The 10,547-nt window shown below is 34.2% G+C and overlaps 1 protein-coding gene across 1 annotated transcript; it reads left to right on the top strand.

The window, feature by feature from the left end:
• Positions 1-266: 266 nt before the first annotated feature.
• Positions 267-5,806, top strand: LOC120196923 (toMV susceptible protein tm-1(GCR26)-like). Its single transcript, XM_039198593.1, has 5 exons — positions 267-489; positions 4,047-4,703; positions 4,894-5,100; positions 5,238-5,453; positions 5,590-5,806. The coding sequence occupies exons 1-5, from the start codon at positions 367-369 to the stop codon at positions 5,749-5,751; spliced, it is 1,365 nt and encodes a 454-aa protein (XP_039054524.1). The 5' UTR covers positions 267-366; the 3' UTR covers positions 5,752-5,806.
• Positions 5,807-10,547: the final 4,741 nt, after the last annotated feature.

The following is a 10,547-nucleotide window of genomic DNA, read 5'->3' as shown; positions in this document are numbered from 1 at the left end:
TAGAATCGGGAGCCTCTTAGCTTCCCGATGAAGATTATTACATGATAATGTAATATAATATCCAACCTCTCTTTGGTATAAAAGTCCACTGGTGAAGAAAGTATTGAATAATATTCTGTTTAAACATGATAGTGGTAGAAATATATAAATATAAAACATTAGGAAGACCAAAACTAAAAACAGAATATATTCTATTTCTTTTTTATTACTAAAGTTTCTATCCATCAATTATGCTGATACATAGAATAGAAGAGGTCAAACGCGGGAAATCTGCATTTCGTAACACTAAGAGATATTACTCTGCGAGGAAAATTGTACAAGACAGACTCAATTCAACTCGTTCCCAAATTAGTTGTCTCACCTCAAATGGATGCTACTCCTAAAGTTTACTGTGTTGGAACGGCTGACACTAAGCTCGACGAGCTCCGATTCCTGTCTGACTCAGTTCGATCCTCTCTCACCACCTTTTCTAACTCCTCTTCCTCCAAGGTATGTTCTACTTGTGCTTTTTCCATTAGCTTCGTGTTTCATGGTTTTTCATTCGAGTTTTCCGGTAAGTGTCTTTTTCTTCGGTTTTACTTCAATTATTTTCTCAAGTATGTTACCTGCAACGCTGATCGATTTGCTATGAGAAACCAAAACTGAAATACAATTCGTTATTTATATACAACAACAAAAACAACAAAACCCTATTCCCATATGTAATGAGGTAAGGGGAGGTAGGGTAGTAGGCTGTCTCCCAACGCCAGGTTGAGAGCAGCTTCCGTGGAAGACTTCCGGCAGTTAAAAAATTAAGAATAAAGATAAAATACAATGCATGTTTAAATAAATAAATAAAATACGTAGTTGGACAATCTTCATATGCAGTCTTCATATGCACGTCTGTAATGGGAAGTAATCCCTGCAAATACACCCTTGCGTAAAAATATCTTCATATAGACAGAAAAGTAAGACCCGTCCAAAATTATAAAGAGGAAACATGAAGAACAATATACAAGGAATTCAACGATAGCAGGCTTCGAGAATGGATAAAGTCAAATGGGTTAAAACCTAAACTAAGGTACTTGAAACAATCCTTTGAGGGGAGAACGTGTCATTCTATGCATATTTCTACGTCTTCATCGTTTTGGTTCCCACTGAAGTTTGAACATAAATACTCTGTCTTTTCAATATTGATCCTTAGTCATTTTTCTTCCAAAGCTGTTTTCCAGATAGACAGTCTACTATTCAGCTCAGTTTTTGATTCAGCCACTAAGACAATGTCGTCAGCGAAAAGCATACACCATGGAACACCGTCTCTGGTGTCGCACAATAGATGTCATCCATAATCAAAACGAAGATGTAAGGGCTAAGAGCTGACCCTTGGTGGAGTTCGATTTCCACCGGGAATGCCTCGGTGTCGCCAACTGTAGTCCTGACATAGGTAGTAGATCTACAGTACATATCACGAATCGCACGGATATAAGCAGTTGGGGTCTGTCTCGTTTCCAATGTCTTCCAGATCGTATCGCGGGGAACGCTATCATACGCCTTCTCAAGGTCAATGAACGCCATGTGAAGATCTTTATTTTTTTCCCTATATTTCTCCATAAGTCGTCGAAGTAGATGAATCGCCTCCGTAGTAGACCTGCCTGGCATAAAGCCAAATAGGTTTTCCGAAACCCTAGTAACCTGTCTCAACCTAGCCTCTATCACCCTTTCCCATAGCTTCATGGTATGGCTGAGTAGTTTAATACCTCTGTAGTTGCCACAACGTTGGGGATCTCCTTTATTCTTATAGATTGGTATCACCGTAGACTCTCTCCACTCCTCTGGCATCTTGGCAGTCTCTAGAATAATATTAAAGATGTTGGTCAACCACTTTACTCCCTCTTCTCCTAGGGCCAACCACACAGTGATAGGAATTTGATCTGGACCGACAGCTTTGTCCCTTCCCATCTTTCTAAGAGCCATTTTGACATCCTCAAACCCAATCTTACTTGTGGGGCAGTCAATGACCGTTGTATGATGGTCGGCTGACCCATCAACGATACTATCTCTATAGGGAAAGGCACCGTCATTAAATAAGCCAAAGAAGTAATTACCTCACACCCTCTTAATATCATGATCTTTCACTAAGAGGACACCATTGTTGTCCTTAATAAACCTAATGCGACCTAGATCCTTTTTCCTATTCTCCCTGGATTTTGCAAGCCTGAAGATGCCGTTTTGTCCTTCCTTAGTGTCTAATTTCTTGTACATTTCCTCGTATGCCTTATCCTTTGCTTTGGCCACCGTTTTCTTGGCTTCCCGCTTTGCCTCCTTGTATCTTTGTTTAGCTTTCGATCTTTCTTCGTCGTCAGTGCATTGTAACAACTCCTTGAAGCAAGTTTGTTTTGTCTTCACCTTAGTTTGGACTTCGTCGTTCCACCACCACGATTCTTTATGTTCCTTGCCCTTCCCTGTCGACAACCCAAGGGTGTTTTTGCCTACCTCTCTGATGGAATCTGCCATATTTTTCCATAACATATATGCATTTTTTGAGTTTGAAGTACCAAAACCTGTATTAGACAAAACCTTACTCCTAAAGTCATCAGCTGTCGCTCCATGTAAGTTCTTCCAAAGGATCCTATGTCTACCAAGCTTAGCCCTCCTATGCGTGCTCTGACCGTGGCGTACGCGGAACACCAAAACCAACAATCTGTGTTGTGATGCACATGCCTCTTCAGGGAACACCTTACAGTCAGCGCAAGCCCATCGATCCCGATTTCGAACCAGGATGTAGTCGATTTGGGTACAATGTGTCCACCTCTATGGAACGTAATCAAGTTCACATCTCTCTTGTTAAAGAAAGAGTTTGTGACCACCATATCGTGTGCAGTTGCAAAATCAAGCAACGTACGCCCCTCTTCGTTCCTACTACCAAACCCAAAACCCCCATGAACACCGTCATACCCGTCAGTTGCCCTACCTACATGGCCATTGAAGTCTCCCCCTATAAAAACTCTTTGGTCCTCCGGAATGCTCCTAAGTACATCATCTAACTGATCCCAGAAGCAACGTTTCTCCCCCTCCCCTAGGCCTACATGTGGGGCGTACACTGAAAGGACATTCACTACTTCCGCTTCTATAATAACCTTAATCATCATAATCCTATCCCGATATCTACAAACTTCAACTACATTTTCCTTGAGCCTAGAGGATACCAAGATACCCACCCCATTGTTAGTTTGAAAAACACACACATTTATATATAATTATGTGCTTGTATAAACCCAATATAAAACAAATAAAAATTTAATGCTTTTTTTAGAAATTTATAAGCGAAAAAATAATCAAAACGAGATTAACATAGAGTAAATACTTGTAAGATTTTACGTGATTTAATCTTGACAAAAAATAATAATCTATATAAATTTAGAGATCACAAAGATTACATATTCATGATATGTCATTTATATGAAAACTCATATATATAGACACACACATAGGCTATAAACAATTTTCTCTTTTCAAAATAATTCTATTATAATTATAAACGTTAAGAGATACTCTCTATTTGTAGTTTTAAACTTAAAATTATTATCTCATTAGAATTATTAAATAAATAAACTTAATTAATAACTAATTTCAATCAGTACAATTACAACAAAATGAGACTTAATTACTAATTAAACTTTGAGTCAATAAATAATGGTTTATGGATTGTTCGTTTTATTCACTAATTTATTATAAATTATAATATTAATTAAAAATTAAGTGCTCAAACTATATCTTTAGTTTATTTTAGGAACCTCAAGATTATTTTAAAAAAAAATAAGTGTTTAACATTTATTCGGTTATGGTGTCCGGTGGTTAACAGTGATTAAAAAATTATGTTATCCAATTAAGCAAATAAGAAATATACTCTTGACATTTATTTTTCAATTAAGCCTAAGTTATATGTTAATTGGATCACTAATTTCTCCTGATTCAGAACATGTGAGATAATGATTTCTGGTTTTCTGAATTTTCTGTTTTTATGGTAAAAACATGGAATCATTAACGTTTGCTAATGTAAAAGACAGGTAGAAGTTGTGATAGTCGATGTTTCCGCTGGTCAAAAGGAAACCGAGAGATTAAGTGATTTCAAGTTTGTGACGAGAAAGGAACTTCTTTTATGCTATTCTGAATCAGTTGGGGGAAACCCAATTGTGCTTCCAGATGATAGAGGTGAAGCTGTTGGTGTTATGAGCAAGGCACTGCAACATTTCATTAACAAAACTCGGGCTGATGGTGGTGTTGCTGGAGCCATTGGCCTTGGAGGCACCGGAGGCACATCTTTGTTATCATCACCATTTAGATCTCTTCCTCTCGGCGTTCCGAAGCTCATTGTATCGACTGTAGCTAGTGGTCGAACCGAACCTTATGTTAAAACATCGGATTTGGTATTGTTTCCGTCGATCGTCGATATCTGTGGGATTAATAGTGTTAGTACAGTTGTGTTATCAAATGCTGGTGCTGCTTTTGCTGGAATGGTGATTGGAAGGCTTGAGATGCTCCAACAGCGTTGTAATGAAGGTAAAAAAGGCACTGTGGGTATAACTATGTATGGGGTCACGACTCCATGTGTTAATGCTGTGAATCAAAGATTGCAGAAGGAAGGTTATGAAACCCTCATTTTCCATGCCACTGGAGTAGGTGGCAAGGCCATGGAATCACTAGTTAGAGAAGGATATATACAGGTATCTTTCGCAGTCGTTTATTTGCTTCTGGAAATCTTCATCGAAACACGAATTCTTTTCACCTATGGTGAATGAAGTTTATGCATTTCTTCACCGAAAGCCTTTCTGCATGAAACTTTCTTGTGAGACGAGAAAAATGGAGCCCTACTATTCTATTCTTCAATGTTCATCTTTTTCCTTGTTGTGTTAGGGAGTTTTGGACATTACAACCACAGAGGTTGCAGATTACGTAGTTGGGGGTGTGATGGCTTGCGACAGTTCTCGTTTTGATGTAATTATAGAGAAAAAGATCCCTTTCGTCGTCAGCGTAGGAGCCTTAGATATTGTGGCATTTGGACCTAAAGATACCATACCATCTAATTTTCAGCAAAGAAAGATTCACATTCACAATGCTCAGGTGATAAGTCCATATGCAACCTTTTTTTTCAGTGACCGGCCTTTTGGTCAGTAACATTGTCCGTCATTCTGAATTATAACATGTCCGCTGTTGTCTAATGTGTCTTCTATGTGTTGTTAATGGTGGATGATTGAAAGATACTTCTCATGAGAACCACAGTCGACGAGAACAAGAAATTCGCCTGCTTTATAGCTGATAAAATGAACAAGTCTTCGTCAAAGATCTGTGTTTGCCTGCCACAAAAGGGTGTTTCAGCATTGGATGCTTCCGAGAGGCCCTTCTATGATCCCGAGGCTACCGGTGCCCTTTTAAACGAACTGCAGAGACTCATTCAGATAAACAATGACCGGCAGGTAACGTTTTTGCTTATTAAAATGGTGTGCACATAAATTTTATACTTCCTGTATTTGTTAAGGTTTAGTGTTCATTACATCATGCATGGTGCATTCCAATTTTCCCTTATGATGTCGAAATTGTGTCTACTGATAGGTAAAGATGTATCCTTACCATATCAATGACCCCGAGTTTGCGAAAGCATTGGTTGACTCGTTTATGGAGATTTGGTCGAAGAGTCCTGCAGATTCTAGTCTCCCTCAGGTTTCTTCTTGCGAGTCCAACCAGGGCCTTCATCTTCACAAGGATGAAAACTAAGATTGATTTCTCAGCATTGAAACATTGTATCAAATGGTAACATGTCCGTATCATAATAAAGATAAGATAAGAGATGGTTGATTCAAAAACAGACTTGTTAGAAACTGAAATCCAGGAGAGGATTGATATGATAATGCAAATGCTAATAAAATCATGGGTTCAAACTTGTGCTATTCCTGCGCCTGTAGGGCTCAAAATTCTATATTAGAGGCAGACTTATAAAATTTTGGGACGTAAACTTTTCAGAGATGACCACCCCGCCACTTTCCCTCTACCATTAGATCTTTATGCAGGTTTGGCAAAGCAGTTAGTGAGCTAATAGGTAAAGAATTTAGAAATATATAGGGTAAACTACACGGGTGGCCATCAAACTATTGACATAATTATATATTTAGTCATTAATATTTATATATTTTATCAATTTAAATGACTGAAGGAATGATTTTTTAATTTTAATTTATTTAATATAATTTATTTAGTTGAAAATAATTGGAGAAATAATATGCTGCTGGGCGGATTCGAACCAGGGCCAAAAGAAGATGTATCACGAACTAAACCACTCAACCAACTCGCATGATATTGCATTTTATTTTATAATCTATTAAAATTAATAAAAGAATAAAATTTGAAGTTAAAATGTAAATAGAAGGTTTGGAACTTAAATTTACAACTACCCGGTGTAAACGAGCCTAGTCGAGCTCGAATATTACTGAGCTCGACTCGAAAACTCGCAAGCTTAAAATTTCCAAGCTCGACTCGAACTCAAAATCCTGAACTTAAGCTTGTGAGCAGCTCGAAAAGGCTCTAAATGAAAAAAAAATCTTAAACTTAACTCTATTGAAACCTCAAACTCGAACCTGAACCTTAAATACATGAAAAATCTTAATGTATTTTTAAAAAAATTAATACATAAATGTTAATATTATTAATAATTTATTTATTTTAAATAAAATCTTAATATATTATATTTTCGACCTGCTCACGAGCTTTTTGAGTCGAATATAAAATAGCTCGTTTCGGCTCGTTAAGAACTCGAGTTGAGTCCATTCGATCCGAGTATTTATCAAGCCTTGATCGAGTAGATCTCAAATAGCTCACGATCTGTCTCGTCTCATTTATAGCCCTAACCTCAAATATACATTAAAAGCATAGATACAACATTGTTTTATATATTATTAATTTTTATTAATGGGTGTAATTTACTATAATATTTAATATAAATTTTTCATTTTTTATTGTATATAATATTATGTTTTTCTTTTAGAATATAAACTATTTTTATGCTGCATTTAATAATTTTAAGCTTTTAATATAAAATATTTTTTTATTAAAAACAAAATTGTTTTAATTTAACTAGATTTTTTTAAAAAAAAATTATATCAAAATAAGGTTTAAAGGTTACATTTGTCCATGTAGTAGACACAATTTATCATTTTCACCCCTATCATATTTTCGCATCAATTTAGCTCTCAAAGTTGTTTAATTGCATCATTTTATACCCTACTCCTAACTTAAAACCCTAATTTAAGGATTTTAAATTAGAGTTTAGGGTTTAGATTAATGGTTTAGGGTTTAGGGTTTAGAGTTTAGGGTTTATAGTTTATGCTTTATGGTTTTAAGTTGTTTAATTGATAACCCTATACCTCTAAACCATAAACCCTATAACCTCTAAACCATAAACCTTAATCCCTAAATTATAACTTAAAACCCTCAAGTTAGGATTTTAAGTTACGAGTAAGGTATAGAATGATGCAATTGGATAACTTCAAGGGTTAAATTGATGCGAAAATACGATATAGGTGAAAATGATAAATTAGGTCTACTACAGGGACAAAAGTGACCCTTCTGCCTAAAAACAAACATGTCATCTTTTGGTGTGACATTTAAGATTACCATAAAAAGTGTATATATATTTTAAAGATTATCATATTGTTTTTAATAATCTTTTTGTTAAAAATAAAAACGTTGTAATCTAACTGTCATAAACAAAAAAATTATATTAACAAAATAAATATATTCAAACTTTATATTAAATACATAATATTAAAAAGTTGTAATCTAACATAATTTTTTTAAGATTATCTTAACTAAATTAATAACTAAAAGTTTTCTAACTAAAAATTAATCATATATAGAACAATGTTGTAATTAAACTTCAAATATATGTTTGGGCTAGTGGTCAAGGTGCTTCTATCTTTGATTAAAGTTTAAAGTTAAAATCCTTCTATTAGTGTTTTAGTTTCATATCATTATATATAAAAGGATATATAAAATATATTGTGATGCTTCACAAAGGATTAGAGTTGCTTGAGTGGTTAATGCGAGTTCTTATCCTTCTTTTGGCCCTGGTTCGAAGCCCGCAGCAGCATAACGTTTACTTCAATTTTTTTCGTTTAATAAGGTTGTTTTGGAATCTAAATAAATTAGATTAAATAAATGAAAATTTAAAAAAATCTTCCAGTCATTTAATCACACACCATCTAATTGGATATTAAATTTATTTAATTTAATTAAAATAATGATTAAATTGATAGAATATGTAAATATTAAGAGTTAAATATATAATTATACTAATTTTATTAATTGACACCTTACTATTTCTGTTAAAAATTAAAAATCAATGATTTGATTGAACCATTTAGTTAGGTGATCTGATTAATTAGATTGAAATGTTGATGATCAAAATAAAAATAGATAATAATTTAGTGATCATTAGGGTAGTTTACCCAAATATATACACATCTGAACTGATTTGCGTTTTGTAGTGGCTGGAATAAAAGGGTAGGTAAGTGTTGTCTATATTTCCTTGTAACATTTCACATTATCATATTAATTATCTGTCAATTAGGCATAAAGTATATCAATAACTAGCTGGTCTAATTAGATCAAATAGTAGATTACTTGAGTAAGATCAATAGTTTAAATTTTGGCTTTTGTGAAAGAAATAAACTTGATTGAGAATGTTATCTTTCTCTCTGTAATATTCGATTAAGATTAATCGATCAATAAATCAGACACCAACCATTATAAAAAAATATAGGCGATTGTTCATAATCGTTGAAGTGGTTGGAATATGATTATTTTTTTAAAATAAATTTACTTTAAAATAATCTACTTTTTCGGTTCGAAATATAAGTCAAAATCATGGTTAGAAAGTGGAAAAGTAATGCAATACTTGTTTATTACTCAATTAAATCCATAGAAAATATTAAGAGTAAAATATAATAATGGTCATTGAACTTTTTTAAAGCTTTTATTTAGGTCCTCCAACTTTTAACACTTGCAATACAATCCTCCAACATTTAGTCCATTTACAATATAGTCCCCGACGTTACATTGCCCTTAGTCCATTTGCAATATGGTCACTGAACTTTTCAGGTGCTTGGATTTAGGTCCCCCAACTTTTAAAACTTGCAACACAATCTTCAATTTCATTATAAACCCCAAATTCCTTTTCGATCTCAAATTTCCTTTTTTGTTTCTCTCTTCTTACTTTCAACAAAACTTTTTAATCGGGGATGCATGGGTAATTCTAATCTAACTTTGAATTATGTGGAGGTGTTAACTTGAATAAGGGTCCATTGAGAGAAAACCGACCAAGGGACTATCGGGACTATGTACGATTCAAGGTGTAATGTTAGATACAAGTCATCTCAGGTGAAGAATAGATGTTTGATGAAATACTTGTGAGATTAGAAATGCAGAGTTGACAAATACTACTAAGATGAACTAAGTATCATTGTTGAAAGTCACCAACAAAGCTGGAATTATTTTGTATAAATGGCATATAATAATTTATTCGTTTAATCCTTGTGGTTAAAGATTTCCAACAGTTGATCAAATATAATGAAATCCCTAACAGCGTATTCACCTCTCAGCCTCTTTCGCAACTCGAAAGGCATCATGACATGGTCAAGTAGTTGCTCCAATTATAATACCCTGTCATGATGTCTTTCGAATTGCGTGCATGCATAAATGTCTTCTAAAGTTATAATTCAATACAATTCAACTATAAAATTTCCAAAACATGTAAAAAAATCCAATTCGTTCACGATATATCAGTCCCATAATCAACATGAACTTATTAAAAAGAAAACAAGCTCACAGGACGTCGAAAACCACAAGTCAGATCAATACAATTCCCAGTAAACTAGTACCAGCAGTCTCTCGGATTGATCATGGTGATCTCACTATGCCGATACTCACAACCAATTCCCTGATTTAAAGAAAAACAAACAAGAAGATCAAAAATTTTTAGTCTAGAACCCTCTTTTACTTCTATCCTAATAGATTGAATATCTTTTATAAGGAGTACTAAAAGTTTTGATTAAGAAGAAAGAAAGAAAATTAGATGGTTTTGGTAAAAAATAACACTAAATATCTAGATCATTGACATGCAGTTCCAGAAACATAAAATTTTTAACAAAAAACACACAATGCGAGCTGAAAATGGGAAAATACGAAAGAGGAAAAACTTACTTCCGGATAGCCCAAAAGAGAAAATAAATACCTTCTTGCAAGTGAGGGGAGAGGCTAAGAAATAAACGCAATCGGTGTTGCGTTCCAGCAATTCTTCCTCCATTTTTTCTTTGTAAATGAAAAGCTGAAAGACAGAGCACTGCTTGGGTTTATAATTTTACATGGCGGAAAATTGAAGATCAAAAACTAAACGAGAGTGCATGTGAGTGAAAGAGACTGAGAGGTGAATGCGCTGTTTGGGATTTCATTATATTTGATCATTTATTGAAAAATCTTTAACCACAAGGATTAAACGAATAAATTATTATATGTCATTT

This window comes from Hibiscus syriacus, unplaced genomic scaffold (assembly GCF_006381635.1).
Source record: "Hibiscus syriacus cultivar Baekdansim isolate YM2019G1 unplaced genomic scaffold, ASM638163v2 tig00117034_pilon, whole genome shotgun sequence".
Taxonomy (NCBI): domain Eukaryota; kingdom Viridiplantae; phylum Streptophyta; class Magnoliopsida; order Malvales; family Malvaceae; genus Hibiscus; species Hibiscus syriacus.
Note: the sequence above shows the minus strand (reverse complement) of the source record. Positions and strands in the feature narration are given on the sequence as shown.